The sequence below is a fragment of the Melanotaenia boesemani genome, chromosome 17 (genome assembly GCF_017639745.1).
Source record: "Melanotaenia boesemani isolate fMelBoe1 chromosome 17, fMelBoe1.pri, whole genome shotgun sequence".
NCBI classification, from domain to species: domain Eukaryota; kingdom Metazoa; phylum Chordata; class Actinopteri; order Atheriniformes; family Melanotaeniidae; genus Melanotaenia; species Melanotaenia boesemani.
Window position 1 is genome coordinate 14,271,283 of NC_055698.1, and position 23,211 is coordinate 14,294,493.

At 36.7% G+C, this 23,211-nt stretch overlaps 3 protein-coding genes across 3 annotated transcripts; all 3 read right to left on the reverse strand.

The window, feature by feature from the left end:
• Positions 1–592: 592 nt before the first annotated feature.
• On the reverse strand, positions 593–20,137 carry LOC121628152 (lactose-binding lectin l-2-like). The gene is made up of 2 exons (XM_041967077.1): positions 19,377–20,137; positions 593–636 (listed from the first exon to the last, which is right to left on the reverse strand). Exons 1-2 carry the CDS (start codon positions 19,853–19,855, stop codon positions 627–629), a joined length of 489 nt encoding a protein of 162 aa, XP_041823011.1. The 5' UTR covers positions 19,856–20,137; the 3' UTR covers positions 593–626.
• On the reverse strand, positions 627–1,290 carry LOC121628151 (lactose-binding lectin l-2-like). Its single transcript, XM_041967076.1, has one exon. It carries the CDS (start codon positions 1,113–1,115, stop codon positions 627–629), a length of 489 nt encoding a protein of 162 aa, XP_041823010.1. The 5' UTR covers positions 1,116–1,290.
• On the reverse strand, positions 11,174–11,818 carry LOC121628154 (lactose-binding lectin l-2-like). Its single transcript, XM_041967079.1, has one exon. It carries the CDS (start codon positions 11,775–11,777, stop codon positions 11,289–11,291), a length of 489 nt encoding a protein of 162 aa, XP_041823013.1. The 5' UTR covers positions 11,778–11,818; the 3' UTR covers positions 11,174–11,288.
• Positions 20,138–23,211: the final 3,074 nt, after the last annotated feature.

Sequence of the window (23,211 nt, forward strand, 5' to 3'; positions counted from 1 at the left end):
AGAAGGCAAAGTTTGTATCACTCAGCTGTTACATAGTCATTTCTGGATGGACGAATCATTTCCATGTAATAAAACTACAGGAAAGAGTTGTCGCCCTAAAACTATCTACAACTAGTGTATGTACTTATTATTTACCGGCCCAAGCAGCTGGTTTATGTATTTTAGAGCAAAATAGATTACAGATGTGCGGTGTCAAATCAAACATCAGACTGTATGATGCCCTCTAAACTTTTACACAGTTTGAGTAAACTAGCAAACAGTTGGAAATATTAATGAGGTAGAAATATTTGCATTGCAGATGAAAGCTGGAGACACTGTTCATTAATTTTGCATATTGACATAAACCAGTACATCTGCAGCCTCAAGAATGAGAAACACCACTTCTGTAGAGATGAGTTTACACATCTTGAAGCTGATTTTGAGTCAGAGAAATCAATGCAGGACAAAGACACTTTAACAATTTCACTGGCCAAACAAGAGTTATTCATCCATTTAGTACTTTTGATCCTTTAAAAAAATCTAACAAGCTGTGGAAGTTACTATTTAGAATCAAATATTTTCTAAACCCACCCACTGTAGCTTAAAGTCAACATCAGTAAAGTCTGTAGGTGGAAATTTTTTGGTCTCTAAGGACAAATTGTGCGTGATGCACAAACAAAAGCAAACGCATTTGAGCACACATGATCATTCCACATGAAGTTGTTCAACCAGTTGGTGTGTACACAGTGTTCTTGTCCATAAGTATGATCTGGTTGTCCTGGACTCCAAATGGTGAAACTGACTTTAGACCCATCAGACCAGATCCATCCTCCTTCCTTATGAACATCAGTGAGTCCGATCCAGGTGAATTTCCTTGTTGGGTCAGAGCTCTTGATAAGAGAATTGACAAAATCGTGTTCTTCCTGACTGTGAATGGACACCAGGTTGGCTCCTTCTGACACACAGTGGAGCTCAGCGTCAGCCCAGGTCATGTGTGAGGCAACATACTTGTAGCAGCGGCCATTGAAGTTGTACCAGAACATGGGACAACCGCCACGCAGCAGCTTCATTTCCAGCTCATCTGATGGAGTCACTGCACCAAGAGCCAGACCAAAGATGAAGAGGAACAACAACATGATGGAGTCTTTAGTAGGCCGTTATGACAAGATGCAGATGTCTTGTTGGAGTTTATCTATTTTTATGTGTTCCACTAAAAATCCTACAGAGGAAGATGAGATCCCACTTTCTTTTATATAAAAAAGAGGGTGTCTCCACTGTTGGCTGGATGTCATTGATCAGGGCAGTTAGCAATAAGTTACTAAGAAGAGATGCAGTAACTGTTTACACAAGATACTAAGCAGTTATTGAACCATGTTAATTCCCTTATTGAAGTTCTGACACATAATTCAATCGATACATTATTCATAAAAGTTACATAAAACACACACAATTGACACATTTAATATTTTGTTAATGAGAGGTGTGTGCATGTGAATAGTGTGTATATTGATGTTTTAATTATTTAATCTTTGAATTATTATGTCTTTTACAGACCCATGCAACGGACCTCAAAAGGGTCAGGAGCTCAAAGTCAAAAAGGGGGCACATCAAACCTGATTATAATATACATATACATACACTGACACCCTCTAAAATCCTCTAAAAGAACAATGCATTTACAAATTAATCAGTCCTGATCAATGCAACAGTTTCTTGTTAGAAATAGCAGATAGATGAATACAAATCATGAAGGAAAAGAAAAATAACGTTTTATACATATATTTAAAAAGGAGGCACATCAGGGGCACACCTTACAGATCTATATAGAAAAGTTTAGGGATTTTCTGTTAATGCAGTAGTTAGGATTTTTCCAAATGGGGCAGTGTTTGTTAGGTAAACTTGTGATATTGATGATTTAGTGGAACTTTCACCAGTCTGAAAAATGTGATCTTTGGTCTATATACTGTTTTTATGCAAAGCACCCATATTTTACTTCTCCCATGCACAATTAAAATAAAGGCTATTCTGATTCCTTACATTTTATATGAGATGACCACTTTAGTTGTAGAATTCAGTTATTTCCCAAAATAAACTGGCTGGCTTAGATACACCCCTCTTTAAATTACATTTCAAAACTTCAAATAGTTATAATTAGGTTATTGAGGTAAATATTATCATTTTAGCTCAATAGCTTCTTGGTCATCTGACCTATTGATCCAAAATCAGTCCAACATCATAGTTCTAAACTTGCTGGCTCGGATACACCTCTTTTTTTCATTACATCTTAATAAGCTACATATTTGTAAATATTAGCATTTAAGCTCAAGTTTTATATATATATATATATATATATATATATATATATATATATATATATATATATATATATGGTGTCGGACTAAGGGGTTTAATTTTCTTTTGTGTTTCATTTAAAATATGTTATTAATTAATATGATAATCAAAGTCAGTTTGTCTGATTCAAGGCCCAGAGAGAACAAATTTTGGATTATAGTAAGCGGTGAGAGGGCCCTCAAAGGTGGATGGTCATCTGATAAAAATCCTTGGACCTCCAACAATGGAAGTTTCAAATTCAAGTGTTTAAGAAGTTAGTTGTCAACCTTCCCACTCTCGGTTGTCCAGCCCTGCTTTCTCCCATGCAGAGGCGTGGAAGCAGGGCTGGACTTTGAGGGCTCTATCACCCCTCTAAAAGTGTGCAAAATGGTTTATACACATTCATTTTACCATGATTAAATAAACTGTTATAGTGCTGTCTCAAAAATCCAACTATATTATCTAATCCAGTAATTCCATCTACAGTGCAAAGCAGAGACATTTCACATTTATTAACCGCCCCTTACCTCTTTACAAAAATAAGATGCATTATTACACAACAACTTCTCAGCCATGGCGTCTGCCCTCATAGTGTTCTCATGTTTGCAGATAAAATGAACAGCATATTTATACTTTGCATCAGTGAGCTTCTTATATTCAAACACAGGCTCCTGTCTGGGTCTACCTGCTATTCCCCGTGGCCTTGCAGCTGAACAAGCTTCAGCATGATGTTCAGCAACATACTTATTCCAACCTGGCTTGACACTTTGTACTTTATACGTACAATTAAAATGGGGCTTACCACCTTCATACAAAGCACTGACAATATCCTCATATACCAAATAAAGCTCCCTCCTATGCATTGCATCTTCACAGTTGACACCACTACACATAATAGCTTTCTTAGGTATAATACCTAAAATATAATAAAAAGCATAATAGGCTGAAATGTCGTCCTTTGTAAGAGCTGACCATTCCGCTTTGGAATCTACATACCTTTCATTTCTGAACTGCAAAGGTATATAACCAACATTTATAGAATTAATAACTGGTATATGATCGGTTATTGCACCCCCATATAAAATGCTCATACACTAGTGAGGAATGTGCACCTGCTGTGCTAATACAATGATCCAGCTATAAGGTTCTGTGCCAAGTCTCACTGATGTTAAGTATAGCTGTCAGAAGGTAAAACCTCTTTGCTTGACACAATTTCCCTACTGTAAACCCCCCACCCCGGTGCAATTTAAAATCTGGCTGAATACCTTAAACATTTAGAACAAATACATATTTGGTCATCTTTGAAGCATTGCTGACAAAGTAAATGTGAAACTCCACAAGGAAATGCAGTTTTTGGCCATTTATTCAAAAAGTTATTGATAAATTGTATATACATTTGTGGAAACATTAAAATATCCCCTCCAGCCTTGTTGTTCTGGTGAGATTTGGTTTGGCTCTATTTTCAGAGAGAAAAATCTGGTAGTTTAGGGATCAGCGCAGGCAGAAAGAAACTAAAAACTATAACCTATTTTTGCTTGTCACTCTGTCACTGTTTAGAAAATTGCCATAACAGTCTATACTATTTTCTAAATGTTGAAATTTTATAAACGGTGTTAATATATTTACTTTTTAGTTTAATTCTATTATCTCCCAGAGTTGTGTCTAGTCAAGACCTGCTGTGAAGCCACAGGGAAATATAAAACTTCTTGCTGTAATATTTTTAAGTCCAGCAGAGGGGCAGCAGAAGAAAGCGTCTTTATGATGGTCCTTGTCTCTGACCTGGACCCGCAGTATTAAAAAAGAACCAACAGGAGGCTGTTTTATTGTTCTAGAGTAGCTATGTTTAGCATTTAGTGACATCTCACAAATCAGAACAAGACTGCTTCCTATATCTCTGACATTAGCTTTAACTGGACCTGAGCTGCACTGACTATAAACTGCTTCTTTTTTCTGGTAGTGGAGCCATGTTACTGCATCTGTTTAGGTGAGACCTTCAGGCCCTCTGCTGTCCATGTTCCAAAAGAATTAGCTGTTAAACAGATAAACTATCTGTCTGATGCAAGAAAACAAATTTCCTCAGTAAAATAAACACTCGAGCTTACTGGAACTTATGTTTAACAACTTAAACAAGCAGTGACCTATTACATGTCTTTTCTTTTTTTACTTGTCTTTTATAATTATATTTTCAATCATTTTAAGTTGGGGCAAAAGTTTTGCAAAACACTCTCTGCACTTTGATCGGTCTTTTGCAATCAAGCAAATCTAATTTACTCAGTGAAACAAACACCAAAGCCTTCGGAAACCTGGGATAATTATTGATGAGGTGATTATTTGTTAAACAGATAACGTATCTGTCTGATGCAAGAAAACAGATATACCCAGTAAAATCAACACTTAAATTTACTGGAACTTGTGTAGAGACTTGAACAGGCAGTGCTTTTCTTTTTTTTATCTGTTTTTATTGTGAAGTTAACATATAATAAGAAGAAATTGAAGTGAGGTCTGTAATTATAAAGTACTGCGAGCAAAACACGGACAAATTTGTGAAAGTATCTATGGGTAAATGATGAATCAACAACTAACATTTTAACAACAACAAAAAAGGGACGAGAACGTATGACAAGACATATCTTGCCCCAGTCATGACCTCATAATGGTCAAGTAATGGTAATGGTCTATGGTGGGTAATGACGAGAGACCATACGTCTGAAAATATGAGCATCCGACACTATGAAACCAAAACAGTTAAAAAGCCACATTTGGACTTCTGATCCTAAACACAAAGAAAAGCCTGTTGATTACCTCAGAAATAAACTGTCATAAATAGCAGAGTTGTTTTACTAAAGTTTTACTAAAACAGTAGCAATTAGCAGTCAATAAATTAAAAATACCACACTGTTTCTCTCCTAAACAATATTATTTTGCGATGCATTTCCTTATCATTGTAAGAGCTGGGGTACATGTGGTAGTGGTGGTGGGATGTGGGGGAAGGGAGGGGAGGAGGTGGGCCTTGGCATTGTTGTCAATGAGAAGGGGGCCCCTTGAGAAAAAGTTTGGGAACCACTGCTTTAGAAGAAGAGGAAGTCACATCCTGCTCTGGTGAACATCCAGAGACTGGACATCGAGATGGTGGGGGACTAAAAGTACCCGGGTTTTCTCTTAAATGATAAACTGGACTGCTTACACAACACAGATGTCTTTTACAAAAAGGGCCAGAGTCGTCTCTGCTTACTCAGGAGGCTCTCTTCCCTTGGAATATGAGTATGCAGGACACCATCACTGGGTGCTGTGGGAGCAACGAGCAGCCACTTGTCATACACCCATGATGCTTCCACCACTCCTTCATTTACACAGACATCTGACTCTTTAGTGAGTTCAAAAATAACCAATCAAACACTCATCTGCACAGTCTCTAGGTCATAAAACTGTCTATACCTTATTTTATTTTTATTTGTCTGCATATATTATCTGTATATATTTCCTTTAGAGACTTTTTTTACTGTTCTGTTCATTATGCACAGTTCTTCATCTTAAGTCTTATCTCTGATTTAAAAAAAAAGTAAAAAAAAACAGACATCTACTCAAAACGAGACAAGATGTTTCCAGTTTTAGTTTGTATTTCCATTAAAAGGACATTTTCATCTCTACCTGAGTGATAATATCTTAATTTGTCTTTAATGCTGCTTTAGCAATTTACCAAATACCTGGATAATCACATAGATAATCTATATAAAGAAATGCATTTTATTTAATTTTGTGTAAGGTCCTGAGCAACATGTATAAATGGGTGAAGCACAGATGAGGAAACTGGGAGTCTTTGTTAAAACAATGGACACACTTGTTTAGACAAGATTGTGAGGATATCAAGGTTGAAATTGTATGAAACACTGAAAGGCTTTTATTTTCTTATTTGTTTATCTATTTATTTAACAACATACCCCATAAATCCACAAATCCCAAATCTGTCTTAGGTAGAATACATATTACCCAGTATTACACATTCGTCATTAGGTGAAGAAATATTTTTAATTAAATGGAGTTGCAGAAAATATTTCTTTATTTCAGAGTGTTTGCAACAGTAATGTTTAAAATGTACACTACATGAAGTGACATATTGAAATCTTTGTCAAAACAATTTACATGCTTGTTTAGATAACCTTGAGCAACTACAGGCCAATCTAAAATCTTCTGTTCACAAAGGGCGTTTTTCATCAGCTAATTTACTTTTTAACACAAAACAACTGCTGTGATGTTTCCCAGTCAAGTTTTAGACAGCACCGCAGCACTGAGACTGCTCTGACGTATGTTTGAGTATAGACAATAGAAAAATGTCATTCTTAGTCGTACTGGACCTCAGTGGTGCATTTGATACAGTTGACCACAATATATTACTCAAAAGACTGGGTGGGCCTTTCTGGCCTCTAATACACTGGTTTAAAATGCATTTAGAGAATAGAAAGTACTTTGTGTCAATAGGTAACTTCATCTGAGCAGACAAGAATGACATGTGGAATTCCCCAAGGTTCCATCCTGGGGTCTCTTCTGTTTAACATCTATGCTCCCACTGGCAGAGATCAACCTAATTTCAGTCAAACAAAAACAAAACTGAGGTGATTGTCTTTGGAGCCAAAGAGAGATTATTAAAGGTCACCACAGAGCTTCAGTCTGTACTCCTAAAAACCACCAACCAGGCCGAAAATCTGGGTGTATTGATGGACTCAGACCTTAACTTTGAGAAACACATTAAGGGAATTACAAATTTAGCCTACTATCACCTTAAGAATACATCAAGGGTGAAAGATCTGATGTCTCAACATGACCTGGAAAAACTAGTCCATGCTTTCATCTTTGGTCAGCTTAATTATTGTAACAGTGTTTTTACTGGTTCTACCTAAAAAATCAATTAGACACCTGCAACTTATTCAGAACTCTGCTGCTCGAGTCCTCACTAAGACCAAGAGAGTGGACCACATCAGTCCAGCTCTGAGGTCTTTACACTGGCTGCCTGTTTGTCAGAGGATAGACTTTAAAGTTCTGCTGCTGGTTTATAAAGATCTGAATGGTTTCAGACCAAAATACATCAGTGATCTCTCTTGGCCCAGTAAGAACCTACCAGAACCCTCAGGCCATCTGGATCCAGTCTCCTAGAGTCAGAACCAGACATGGAGACGCTGCATTCAGCTTCTATGCTCCACATGTCTGCAACAAACTCAGATCAGCTGAAACACTCAGTTTATTTAAATCCAAGTTAAAGAATTAACCTGGTCTCTGCTGCATTTCAATAGTTTTTATTTCAAACAGTCCAAATCTGCATCTGTTTATTTTAAGCTTGAATTTTTAAACTTGATTGTGTTCTAATATTGTTTTTATCCAATGTTCTTTTGTTTTAATATTAAATTATGCTTTTTGCGTGCTGTAAAGCACTTTGAATCACCCTTTCGTAGAACTGTGCTATACAAATAAACTTGCCTTGCCTTACTATTGTGATATGACTGATGTGTTACTCATTGTCAGTTATTTCTGCTGTTGGTCATGTATCTGTTCTAAATAAGAAATAAAAAAATGAAGCAAGAACAGGTCAAAAGTAACATGGTTATTGACCTTTGTTCAGATACTGCAGCATTGCGTAAAAAATAACATTTGTGCCAAGTGGATTTAGCCAGTGATAACGCACAACAATGTAGACACCCAAAGGATATTAAAGGAAAGCAGTCTGTCATCTGCTTCAGCAGGATCGTTGGCAACATCCACCAGTACAACTAAAAAGTCCAGCAAGACATCAACACCTCATCATACAGAGATGGAAAGTGCCAAGATTAAGTTCCTCTTCTTTCTTGGTTTAACTCTGGGTGCTGTGTACGCTACACTTCAGGATGAACTGAACCTAAAATGTAATGGTTGTCCACAGTCCTGGAACAGTTTCAACAATCGTTGTTACAAGTATGTCCCCACCTTGATGACCTGGACGGATGCAGAGCTCCACTGTCTGTCACATGGAGCCAACCTGGTGTCCATCCACAGTCAGGAAGAAGAGAATTTTGTCAAAGCACTGATCAGAAACTTTGACCGTGCTGAGGGAATCAACTGGATCGGACTCAGTGACGCTCAGGTAGAAGGAAAGTGGTTGTGGTCTGATGGATCCAAACTCAGCTTTACATATTGGAAGGCTGGAGAGCCAAACAACTTATGGGGACTTGAACACTGTGTCCACACCAACTGGAGCGTACAGAAGAAATGGAATGACATAGGCTGCTACGATAAATACCCTTTTGTTTGTGCATCTCGTAAGCTTGTGTGTAGCTGCACATAAAAGTAATTCTGACCTCATGAACTGACTTTGTATGTGCTGATTTGAACTTGTGAAATAATGATGTAAAAATGTACAAGTTTGTATACAGAAATCTTCCCAGTTCCAAAAAAATATGAAAAATCCCAGAATACTATTTTTTGTGAACAAAGAAAGGAAAAACCTGAATCTCTTTCTATGTGCAAAATGTGTTTAGAAATGGTGGTCTGTCATATGTAGATGTACAAACAAATTATTTTATGACAGTAAACTTACATGTTTCCCAGATTATCAGAATATTCCACTAATACCATCTGGTACTCATGAAGTACACTTTAAATGTGAAAATTAATGGCTCTATTGACACATTTACTCCATCACCTTGTTTATTAAAATTAGCTTATAACTATGTAACTCTGAACACACAATGAAAGAGTTGTGAAGTAATGAGAGGAAGATCATATTTGTGATTTTAATTTTTTGAGAAAGAAATATTTTCATTAAGTGTCTGAATGAGACGTGATGTAATGTCTTGGTTGGTTATTGTAACTGAGATCTGTGCAAATTCCACTTTTATTAGTTTGTTTTTTTGTTTGGATCCTGCTTTGCTCTAAATTGAAATCTGAAAATAAAAATGCGCAAACAATTGGTAATTCATTAAATCCTTAAGCTTGCATATAATTTGGCCCTTTTTCTAAAGAAAAACCTGAACTAAACTAGAATCCAGAATCAAAGTTTACAGAAACAAATACTGGATCAGGACTTTCTTAGAATCCTTCGATCCACTGAGTCCAAAAGGATGTGATTACACAGAGAAGCAAAAAGCTGAAACTTAAAAAAAGCCTCACAGTCTGGATGAAAACAGTTTTTTAAGTTTATGATCAAGAACTTTGATCCTGCTCAGAGATATGCTTGGATTGGATTATGCAATGTGCAGTTTGATGGTTAAACTGAGAATATAAACATTGTGCCAGAACCAATTATTATGAACAAAAATGGAATAATTTAATATATTCTGCACCTCATCCATTTGTCCATTTGTACGATGTATAGACAGACTAATATTATCACCCACTTGGAAACTATGAACAAGAACGTGGTAGTGTCGATGCAGAACATAGTGTAGAGCGATACATAGATAAATGACAAGCTGCATTCACTTTCACTTGGGCATTTGATGTTTACCAAGGTAAATGTCACTTTACAATGAAGTGTTTAATGATTAGCATCATGTAGGTAGTATAATTACATTTAGATGTACTTAGGTATGGTAATCTGATCACATGAACCCTGTAAATCAATTAACGCCACAGGAAATGACACCAGATGTTTCCAGTATGGTATTTTCAGGGGTGGCGTCAGAAGTAAAGTAAGGAATGTTCTTTGTTTGTAAACCTACAGTATATAAGACCACTGGTATTCATGGTCAGTGGGATCCTCAACATTGGCTTAGAGACTGTACATAATCCGCAGATCTGTTTTTGATGCTGGACTTTTTTTGATAAACCTTTTATTATTCATAGAGTTGGTGTCCAGAGACCTTTTTGCCTGCTAGTCATTTTTTCTGTATCATGTCTGCACAGACCTTTGGGTTTTCCACTGTCTGTGTGCCAAAACAAATATTTCTTTAATAGTCAAGACAACTTATTTACCCAATGAAAAAACAAGTAAAGCTAACTGGAACTTATCAAATAAAAAAGGAAAGTTCAGAATTAAAAGTCAGCATTAAGCTATGTGAAGAAATGAATTTTCTTTCATTTGTTTTTAGGGTTCTTAGCAAAGTACAGCTGAATAAATCAAAGAAAGGAAATTATGAGACATTATCAAAACATATATTAATTTAAGATGAAGCCATCTGTGTCTTATCTGGTAAGTTTATTTATCAAGGGGGTTTATAGATTGTGAGGAAGTCATGGATTCATTTTTATGGGACTCAAAAAAGTGATTGAAAACTTAAAAAATTTGGATGGATTTTTTTTTTGTTATTTTTTTTTTGTTGTTGGCAGTAATGTGAGATACAAATAAATTTTAGTATATAATAATAAACCAATACAATCCTAATTTTTAGAAGGCAAAGTTTGTATCACTCAGCTGTTACATAGTCATTTCTGGATGGACGAATCATTTCCATGTAACAGAACTACAGGAAAGAGTTGTCGCCCTAAAACTATCTACAACTAGTGTATGTACTTATTATTTACCGGCCCAAGCAGCTGGTTTATGTATTTTAGAGCAAAATAGATTACAGATGTGCGGTGTCAAATCAAACATCAGACTGTATGATGCCCTCTAAACTTTTACACAGTTTGAGTAAACTAGCAAACAGTTGGAAATATTAATGAGGTAGAAATATTTGCATTGCAGATGAAAGCTGGAGACACTTCATTAATTTTGCATATTGACATAAACCAGTACATCTGCAGCCTCAAGAATGAGAAACACCACTTCTGTAGAGATGAGTTTACACACCTTGAAGCTGATTTTGAGTCAGAGAAATCAATGCAGGACAAAGACACTTTAACAATTTCACTGGCCAAACAAGAGTTATTCATCCATTTATTACTTTTGATGCTTTAAAAAAATCTAACAAGCTGTGGAAATTACTATTTAGAATCAAATATTTTCTGAGTACCCACCCACTGTAGCTTAAAGCCAACATCAATAAAGTGTGTCGGTGGAAATTTTTTGGTCTCTAAGGACAAACTGTGCGTGATGCACAAACAAAAGCAAACGCATATGAGCACACATGATCATTCCACAGGAAGTTGTTCAACCAGTTGGTGTGTACACAGTGTTCTTGTCCATAAGTATGATCTGGTTGTCCTGGACTCCAAATGGTGAAACCGACTTTAGACCCATCAGACCAGATCCATCCTCCTTCCTTATGAACATCAGTGAGTCCAATCCAGGTGAATTTCCTTGTTGGGTCAGAGCTCTTGATCAGAGAATTGACAAAATCGTGTTCTTCCTGACTGTGAATGGACACCAGGTTGGCTCCTTCTGACACACAGTGGAGCTCAGCGTCAGCCCAGGTCATGTGTGAGGCAACATACTTGTAGCAGCGGCCATTGAAGTTGTACCAGAACATGGGACAACCGCCACGCAGCAGCTTCATTTCCAGCTCATCTGATGGAGTCACTGCCCCAAGAGCCAGACCAAAGATGAAGAGGAACAACAACATGATGGAGTCTTTAGTAGGCCGTTATGACAAGATGCAGATGTCTTGTTGAAGTTTATCTATTTTTATGTGTTCCACTAAAAATCCTACAGAGGAAGATGAGATCCCACTTTCTTTTATATAAAAGAGAGGTTGTCTCCACTGTTGGCTGGATGTCATTGATCAGGGCAGTTAGCAATAAGTTACTAAGAAGAGATGCAGTAACTGTTTACACAAGATACTAAGCGGTTATTTAACCATGTTAATTCCCTTATTGAAGTCCTGACACATAATTCAATTGATACATTAATCATAAAAGTTACATAAAACACACACAATTGACACATTTAATATTTTGTTAATGAGAGGTGTGTGCATGTGAATAGTGTGTATATTGATGTTTTAATTATTTAATCTTTGAATTATTATGTCTTTTACAGACCCATGCAACGGACCTCAAAAGGGTCAGGAGCTCAAAGTCAAAAAGGGGGCACATCAAACCTGATTATAATATACATATACATACACTGACACCCTCTCTGACCCTCTAAAATCCTCTAAAAGACAATGTGTTTACAAACGAATCAGACCTGATCAATGCAGCAGTTTCTTGTTAGAAATAGCAGATAGATGAATACAAATCATGTAAGAAAAGAAAAATAACGTTTTATACATATATTTAAAAAGGAGGCACATCAGGGGCACACCTTACAGATCTATATAGAAAAGTTTAGGGATTTTCTGTTAATGCAGTAGTTAGGATTTTTCCAAATGGGGCAGTGTTTGTTAGGTAAACTTGTGATATTGATTATTTAGTGGAACTTTCACCAGTCTGAAAAATGTGATCTTTGGTCTATATACTGTTTTTATGCAGAGCACCCATACTTTTCTTGTGCCATGCACAATTAAAATAAAGGCTATTCTGATTCTTTACATTTTATATGAGATGACCACTTTAGTTGTAGAATTCAGTTATTTCCCAAAATAAACTGGCTGGCTTAGATACACCCCTCTTTAAATTACATTTCAATACTTCAAATAGTTATAATTAGGTTTTTGAGGTAAATACGATCATTTTAGCTCAATAGCTTCTTGGATACACCTCTTTTTTTATTACATCTTAATAAGCTACATATTTGTAAATATTATGTCATATATATATATATATATATATATATAAGACATAAAAAAGACATGTTATAGGTCACTACTTGTGTAAGTCTTTGAATATACGGAAGTTCCAGTAAACTTAAGTTTTTATTTTACTGGTTATACTTGTTTTCTTGCATCAGACAGATAATTTATCTGTTTAATTCTTTTGGAACATGGACAGCAGAGGGCCTGAAAGGTCTCATCTAAACAGATGCAGTAACATGGCTCCACTACTAGAAAAAAGAAGCAGTTTATAGTCAGTGCGGCTCAGGTCCAGTTAAAGGTAAAGTCAGAGATTTAGGTAGCAGTCTTCAACTGATCTGTGAGACGTTACTAAATCCTAAACACAGCTTCTATAGAGCAATAAATCAGCCTCCTGCTGGTACTCTTTCAATACTGCATGTTATTTACAGTTATTTAGTGTCAGGAAGTTGTGTAGCTGTTGGAATATAGCTTTTTCTATAATCTTAAAATAAAATAGGGGAGGTTTTATATCGGCATGTAGCTGCTCATGAGTGAGGGGTCCAGGTTTGTCTTTTTCAGTAGTGGCTTGATAATTTGCTTGCTGCTGTTTTTAGGGTCTGAGGGAAGACACCTGAAAGCAGAGATGTGTTAAGAATCTGTAAGATATCTAAGGCCATGCACCCTGAAACATTCTCAGAAAACTCAGTTGGCAAGACATCAAGACAGCAAGACAAGATCAAAACTTTCTTCAGTTAAACAGAAACAAAACTGAGGTGATTGTATTTGGAGCCAAAGAGAGATTATTAAAGGTCACCACAGAGCTTCAGTCTGTACTCCTAAAAACCACCAACCAGGCCAGAAATCTGGGTGTATTGATGGACTCAGACCTTAACTTTGAGAAACACATTAAGGGAATTGCAAAGTCAGCCTACTATCACCTTAAGAATATATCAAGGATGAAAGATCTGATGTCTCAACAGGAGGTCTTTACACTGGCTGCCTGTTCGTCAGAGGATAGACTTTAAAGTTCTGCTGCTGGTTTATAAAGATCTGAATGGTTTAGGACCAAAATACATCAGTGATCTCTTGGCCCAGTAAGAATCTACCAGAACCCTCAGGCTGCTTTAGCAATTTACCAAATACCTGGATAATCACATAGATAATCTATATAAAGAAATGCATTTTATTTAATTTTGTGTAAGGTCCTGAGCAACATGTATAAATGGGTGAAGCACAGATGAGGAAACTGGGAGTCTTTGTTAAAACAATGGAGACGCTTGTTTAGACAAGATTGTCAGGATATCAAGGTTGAAATTGTATGATACACTCAAAGGTTTTTATTTTCTTATTTGTTTATCTATTTATTTAACAATATACCCCATAAATCCATAAATCCCAAATCTGTCTTAGGTAGAATACATATTACCCAGTATTACACATTCGTCATTAGGTGAAGAAATACTTTTAATTAAATGGAGTTGCAGAAAATATTTCTTTATTTCTGAGTGTTTGCAACAGTAATGTTTAAAATGTACACTACATGAAGTGACATATTGAAATCTTTGTCAAAACAATTTACATGCTTGTTTAGATAACCTTGAGCAACTACAGGCCAATCTAAAATCTTCTGTTCACAAAGGGCGTTTTTCATCAGCTAATTTACTTTTTAACACAAAACAACTGCTGTGGTGTTTCCCAGTCAAGTTTTAGACAGCACGGCAGCACTGAGACTGCTCTGACGTATGTTTGAGTATAGACAATAGAAAAATGTCAGTCTTAGTCGTACTGGACCTCAGTGGTGCATTTGATACAGTTGACCCCAATATATTACTCGAAAGACTGGCTGGGCCTTTCTGGCCTCTAATACACTGGTTTAAAATGCATTTAGAGAATAGAAAGTACTTTGTGTCAATAGGTAACTTCATCTGAGCAGACAAGAATGACATGTGGAATTCCCCAAGGTTCCATCCTGGGGTCTCTTCTGTTTAACATCTATGCTCCCACTGGCAGAGATCAACCTAACTTCAGTCAAACAAAAACAAAACTGAGGTGATTGTCTTTGGAGCCAAAGAGAGATTATTAAAGGTCACCACAGAGCTTCAGTCTGTACTCCTAAAAACCACCAACCAGGCCGAAAATCTGGGTGTATTGATGGACTCAGACCTTAACTTTGAGAAACACATTAAGGGAATTACAAATTTAGCCTACTATCACCTTAAGAATACATCAAGGGTGAAAGATCTGATGTCTCAACATGACCTGGAAAAACTAGTCCATGCTTTCATCTTTAGTCGGCTTAATTATTGTAACAGTGTTTTTACAGGTTCTACCTAAAAATTCAATTAGACACCTGCAACTTATTCAGAACTCTGCTGCTCGAGTCCTCACTAAGACCAAGAGAGTGGACCACATCAGTCCAGCTCTGAGGTCTTTACACTGGCTGCCTGTTCATCAGAGGATAGACTTTAAAGTTCTGCTGCTGGTTTATAAAGATCTGAATGGTTTAGGACCAAAATATATCAGTGATCTCTTGGCCCAGTAAGAACCTACCAGAACCCTCAGGCCATCTGGATCCAGTCTCCTAGAGTCAGAACCAGACATGGAGATGCTGCATTCAGCTTCTATGGTCCACATGTCTGCAACAAACTCAGATCAGCTGAAACACTCAGTTTATTTAAATCCAAGTTAAAGAATTAACCTGGTCTCTGCTGCATTTCAATAGTTTTTATTTAAAACAGTCCAAATCTGCATCTGTTTATTTTAAGCTTGAATTTTTAAACTTGATTGTGTTCTAATATTGTTTTTATCCAATGTTCTTTTTTCTTGTTCTTTTGTTTTAATATTAAATTATGCTGTTTGCTTTCTGTAAAGCACTTTGAATCACCCTTTCGTAGAACTGTGCTATACAAATAAACTTGCCTTGCCTTAGTATTGTGATATGACTGATGTGTTACTCATTGTCAGTTATTTCTGCTGTTGGTCATGTATCTGTTCTAAATAGGAAATAAAAAAATGAAGCAAGAACAGGTCAAAAGTAACATGGTTATTGACCTTTGTTCAGATACTGCAGCATTGCGTAAAAAATAACATTTATGCCAAGTGGATTTAGCCAGTGATAACGCACAACAATGTAGACACCCAAAGGATATTAAAGGAAAGCAGTCTGTCATCTGCTTCAGCAGGATCGTTGGCAACATCCACCAGTACAACTAAAAAGTCCAGCAAGACATCAACACCTCATCATACAGAGATGGAAAGTGCCAAGATTAAGTTCCTCTTCTTTCTTGGTTTAACTCTGGGTGCTGTGTACGCTACACTTCAGGATGTACTGAACCTAGAAAGTGATGGTTGTCCATAGTTCTGGGACGGTTTCGACAATCGTTGTTACAAGTATGTCCCCACCTTGATGACCTGGACGGATGCAGAGCTCCACTGTCTGTCACATGGAGCCAACCTGGTGTCCATCCACAGTCAGGAAGAAGAGAATTTTGTCAAAGCACTGATCAGAAACTTTGATCCTACTGAGGGAATCAACTGGATCGGACTCAGTGACGCTCAGAAGGAAGGAACGTGGTTGTGGTCTGATGGATCCAAACTCAGCTTTACATATTGGAAGGATGGAGAGCCAAACAACGATGGGGGAGATGAAAAGTATGTCCACACCAACTGGAGCATAGAGAAGAAATGGAATGACAAAGACTGCCACAATAAATACACTTTTGTTTGTGCATCTCGTAAGCTTGTGTGTAGCTGCACATAAAAGTAATTCTGACCTCATTATCTGACTTTGTATGTGCTGATTTGAACTTGTGAAATAATGATGTAAAAATGTATAAGTTTGTATACAGAAATCTTCCCAGTTCCAAAAAAATATGAAAAATCCCAGAATACTATCTTTTGTGAACAAAGAAAGGAAAAACCTGAATCTCTTTCTATGTGCAAAATGTGTTTAGAAATGGTGGTCTGTCATATGTAGATGTTCAAACAAATTATTTTATGACAGTAAACTTACATGTTTCCAAGATTATCAGAATATTCCACTAATACCATCTGGTACTCATGAAGTACACTTTAAATGTGAAAATTAATGGCTCTATTGACACATTTACTCCATCACTTTGTTTATTAAAATTAGCTTATAACTATGTAACTCTGAACACACAATGAAAGAGTTGTGAAGTAATGAGAGGAAGATCATATTTGTGATTTTAATTTTTTGAGAAAGAAATATTTTCATTAACTGTGTCTGAATGAGACGTGATGTAATGTCTTGGTTGGTTATTGAAAACTGAGATCTGTGCAAATTCCACTTTTATTAGTTTGTTTTTTTGTTTGGATCCTGCTTTGCTCTAAATTGAAATCTGAAAATGAAAATGCGCAAACAATTGGTAATTCATTAAATCCTTAAGCTTGCATATAATTTGGCTCTTTTTCTAAAGAAAAACCTGAACTAAACTAGAATCCAGAATCAAAGTGTACAGAAACAAATACTGGATCAGGACTTTCTTAGAATCCTTCGATCCACTGAGTCCAAAAGGATGTGATTACACAGAGAAGCAAAAAGCTGAAACATAAAAAAGCCTCACAGTCCGGATGAAAACAGTTTTTTAAGTTTATGATCAAGAACTTTGATCCTGCTCAGGGATGTGCTTGGATTGGATTATACAATGTGCAATTTGATGGTTAAACTGACTGGGGGGTCATTTTTAGAAAAGGACAGACAGACAAGGACAGAGAATATAAACATTGTGCCAGAACCAATTATTATGAACAAAAATGGAATAATTTAATATGTTCTGCACCTCACCCATTTGTCCATTTGTACGATGTATAGACAGACTAATATTATCACCCACATGGAAACTATGATCAAGATCGTGGTAGTGTCGATGCAGAACATAGTGTAGAGCGATACATAGATAAATGACAAGCTGCATTCACTTTCACTTGGGCATTTGATGTTTACTAAGGCAAATGTCACTTTACAATGAAGTGTTTAATGATTAGCATCATGTAGGTAGTATAATTACATTTAGATGTACTCGGGTATGATAATCTGATCACATGAACCCTGTAAATCAATTAACGTCACAGGAAATGACAACAGATGTTTCCAATATGGTATTTTCAGGGGTGGCGTCAGAAGTAAAGTAAGGAATGTTCTTTGTTTGTAAACCTATATAAGACCACTGGTATTCATGGTCAGTGGGATCCTCGACATTGGCTTAGAGACTGTACATAATCCGCAGATCTGTTTTTGATGCCGGACTTTTTGTAATAAACCTTTTATTATTCATAGAGTTGGTGTCCAGAGACCTTTTTGCCTGCAAGTCATTTTTTCTACATCATGTGCCAAAAAAGTTACTTTAACACTGAATGTTTTCTAGAATTTGACTGTCTGTACAGACCTTTAAGTTTTCCACTGTCTGTGTGCCAAAATACATATTTCTTTAATAGTCAAGACAACTTATTTACCCAAACAAGTAAAGCTAACTGGAACTTATAAAATAAAAAAGGAAAGTTCAGAATTAAAAGTCAGCATTAAGCTATGTGAAGAAATGAATTTTCTTTCATTTGCTTTTAGGGTTCTTAGCAAAGTACAGCTGAATAAATCAAAGAAAGAAAGTTATGAGACATTATCAAAACATGTATTAAATTAAGATGAAGCCATCTGTGTCTTATCTGGTAAGTTTATTTATCAAGGGGGTTTATAGATTGTGAGGAAGTCATGGATTCATTTTAATGGGACTCAAAAAAGTGATTGAAAACTAAAAAAAATTGGATGGATTTTTTTTTTATTTTTTGTTTTGTTTTTGGCTGTAATGTGAGATACAAATAAATTTTAGTATATAATAATAAACCAATACAATCCTAATTTTTAGAAGGCAAAGTTTGTATCACTCAGCTGTTACATAGTCATTTCTGGGTTGACAAATCATTTCCATGTAATAAAACTACAGGAAAGAGTTGTCGCCCTAAAACTATCTACAACTAATGTATGTACTTATTATTTACCGGCCCAAGCAGCTGGTTTATGTATTTTAGAGCAAAATAGATTACAGATGTGCGGTGTCAAATCAAACATCAGACTGTATGATGCCCTCTAAACTTTTACACAGTTTGAGTAAACTAGCAAACAGTTGGAAATATTAATGAGGTAGAAATATTTGCATTGCAGATGAAAGCTGGTGACACTTCATTAATTTTGCATATTGACATAAACCAGTACATCTGCAGCCTCAAGAATGATAAACACCACTTCTGTAGAGGTGAGTTTACACATCTTGAAGCTGATTTTGAGTCAGAGAAATCAATGCAGGACAAAGACACTTTAACAATTTCACTGGCCAAACAAGAGTTATTCATCCATTTAGTACTTTTGATCCTTTAAAAAAATCTAACAAGCTGTGGAAGTTACTATTCAGAATCAAATATTTTCTGAGTATTCGCCCACTGTAGCTTAAAGTCAACATCAGTAAAGTGTGTCGGTGGAAATTTTTTGGTCAAACTGTGCGTGATGCACAAACAAAAGCAAATGCATTTGAGCACATAACTTCATTCCACATGAAGTTGTTCAACCAGTTGGTGTGTACACAGTGTTCTAGTCCATAAGTATGATCTGGTTGTCCTGGACTCCAAATGGTGAAACTGACTTTAGACCCATCAGACCAGATCCATCCTCCTTCCTTATGAACATCAGTGAGTCCGATCCAGGTGAATTTCCTTGTTGGGTCAGAGCTCTTGATCAGAGAATTGACAAAATCGTGTTCTTCCTGACTGTGAATGGACACCAGGTTGGCTCCTTCTGACACACAGTGGAGCTCAGCGTCAGCCCAGGTCATGTGTGAGGCAACATACTTGTAGCAGCGGCCATTGAAGTTGTACCAGAACATGGGACAACTGCCACGCAGCAGCTTCATTTCCAGCTCATCTGATGGAGTCACTGCCCCAAGAGCCAGACCAAAGATGAAGAGGAACAACAACATGATGGAGTCTTTAGTAGGCCGTTATGACAAGATGCAGATGTCTTGTTGGAGTTTATCTATTTTTATGTGTTCCACTAAAAATCCTACAGAGGAAGATGAGATCCCACTTTCTTTTATATAAAAAGGAGGGTGTCTCCACTGTTGGCTGGATGTCATTGGTCAGGGCAGTTAGCAATAAGTTACTAAGAAGAGATGCAATAACTGTTTACACAAGATACTAAGCAGTTATTGAACCATGTTAATTCCCTTATTGAAGTTCTGACACATAATTCAATTGATACATTAATCATAAATGTTACATAAAACACACACAATTGACACATTTAATATTTTGTTAATGAGAGGTGTGTGTATATTGATGTTTTAATTATTTAATCTTTGAATTATTATGTCTTTTACAGACCCATGCAACGGACCTCGAAAGGGTCAGGAGCTCAAAGTCAAAAAGGGGGCACATCAAACCTGATTATAATATACATATACATACACTGACACCCTCGCTGACCCTCTAAAATCCTCTAAAAGAACAATGCATTTACAAATTAATCAGTCCTGATCAATGCAACAGTTTCTTGTTAGAAATAGCAGAAAGATGAATAGAAATCATGCAAGAAAAGAAAAATATATAAATATAACTTTTTATACATATATTTAAAAAGGAGGCACATCAGGGGCACACCTTACAGGTCTATGTAGAAAAGTTTAGGGATTTTCTGTTTATGCAGTAGTTAGGATTTTTCCAAATGGGGCAGTGTTTGTTAGGTAAACTTGTGATATTGATTATTTAGTGGAACTTTCACCAGTCTGAAAAATGTGATCTTTGGTCTATACACTGTTTTTATGCAAAGCACCCATATTTTACTTCTCCCATGCACAATTAAAATAAAGGCTATTCTGATTCCTTACATTTTATATGAGATGACCACTTTAGTTGTAGAATTCAGTTATTTCCCAAAATAAACTGGCTGGCTTAGATACACCCCTCTTTAAATTACATTTCAAAACTTCAAATAGTTATAATTAGGTTATTGAGGTAAATATGATCATTTTAGCTCAATAGCTTCTTGGTCATCTGACCTATTGATCCAAAATCAGTCCAACATCATAGTTCTAAACTTGCTGGCTCGGATACACCTCTTTTTTTATTACATCTTAATAAGCTACATATTTGTAAATATTAGCATTTAAGCTCAAGTTTTATATATATATATATATAGTGGTGTCGGACTAAGGGGCTTAATTTTCTTTTGTGTTTCATTTAAAATATGTTATTAATTAATATGATAATCAAAGTCAGTTTGTCTGATTCAAGGCCCAGAGAGAACAAATTTTGGATTATAGTAAGCAGTGAGAGGGCCCTCAAAGGTGGATGGTCATCTGATAAAAATCCTTGGACCTCCAACAATGGAAGTTTCAAATTCAAGTGTTTAAGAGGTTAGTTGTCAACCTTCCCACTCTCGGTTGTCCAGCCCTGCTTTCTCCCATGCAGAGGCGTGGAAGCAGGGCTGGACTTTGAGGGCTCTATCACCCCTCTAAAAGTGTGCAAAATGGTTTATACACATTCATTTTAACATGATTAAATAAACTGTTATAGTGCTGTCTCAAAAATCCAACTATATTATCTAATCCAGTAATTCCATTTACAGTGCAAAGCAGAGACATTTCACCTTTATTAACCGCCCCTTACCTCTTTACAAAAATAAGATGCATTATTACACAACAACTTCTCAGCCATGGCGTCTACCCTCATAGTGTTCTCATGTTTGCAGATAAAATGAACAGCATATTTATACTTTGCATCAGTGAGCTTCTTATATTCAAACACAGGCTCCTGTCTGGGTCTACCTGCTATTCCCCGTGGCCTTGCAGCTGAACAAGCTTCAGCATGATGTTCAGCTACATACTTATTCCAACCTGGCTTGACACTTTGTACTTTATACGTACAATTAAAATGGGGCTTACCACCTTCATACAAAGCACTGACAATATCCTCATACACCAAATAAAGCTCCCTCCTATGCATTGCATCTTCACAGTTGACACCACTACACATAATAGCTTTCTTAGGTATACAAATGTTGCGTAGGGATTTGTCTGTAAGCATAATAGGCTGAAATGTCGCCCTTTGTAAGAGCTGACCATTCCGCTTTGGAATCTACATACCTTTCATTTCTGAACTGCAAAGGTATAAAACCAACATTTGTAGAAATAATAACTGGTATATGATCGGTTATTGCACCCCCATATAAAATGCTCATACACTAGTGAGGAATGTGCACCTGCTGTGCTAATACAATGATCCAGCTATAAGGTTCTGTGCCAAGTCTCACTGATGTTAAGTATAGCTGTCAGAAGGTAAAATCTCTTTGCTTGACACAATTTCCCTACTGTAAACCCCCCACCCCGGTGCAATTTAAAATCTGGCTGAATAACTTAAACATTTATAACAAATACATATTTGGTCATCTTTGAAGCATTGTTGACAAAGTAAATGTGAAACTCCACAAGGAAATGCAGTTTTTGGCCATTTATTCAAAAAGTTATTGATAAATTGTATATACATTTGTGGAAACATTAAGATATCCCCTCCAGCCTTGTTGTTCTGGTGAGATGTGGTTTGGCTCTATTTTCAGAGAGAAAAATCTGGTAGTTTAGGGATCAGCAGAGGCAGAAAGAAACTAAAACTAGGCAGCAGGTGACAGGTAGGTCACGCTGGTGGCAGGTAAGTGACGCTAATGCTGTAGGTGACGTAGTTCCGGGGAGACGGCAAATTCAAACTAGGTGCGCCCAGACATTTATACTTTCATTCAATTGTATTTTGTGCCAGCCTAATCAAAATATTCTTTAAAGTAGGAAAACAGTGTCTTTAAAAGGTAAACTCTGGAGCACAGCGGGGAGGGTTTGGCCAGCCTGACAGATTTTATAGATCGTTGTTACGACAGAATCGTCATGTGGAAACCAAACAACACGTCCACCCCCTCCACCTCATCTAAGTCCAAGAGACAGCGAAATGAGGATTCACCTGGAGCTATTTCACCACCGGGGAATGACTCAACAGATGTTCTGATCTCTATAGATAAGAAACTCAGTAGTTTTGATGCGCGTTTGAGCCTGGTAGAAATTCTCCACAAGGAGTTCCAGGCGCTACGTGAATCATTAGAAGCAGGTGGAAACTCTGGCTGTAGAAAATGCCGGTCTCAGAGAGTCAGTAAAATCCCTCACCGAGGGCTTGACCCGTGTCTCGGAGGAAAATAAGAAGATGAAGGAAACGGTGATCGATCTGCAGGCGCGGAGCATGAGAGAGAACCTGGTATTTGCAGGGATTCCAGAGCAGACGGAGGAGGACCCCGTGACCA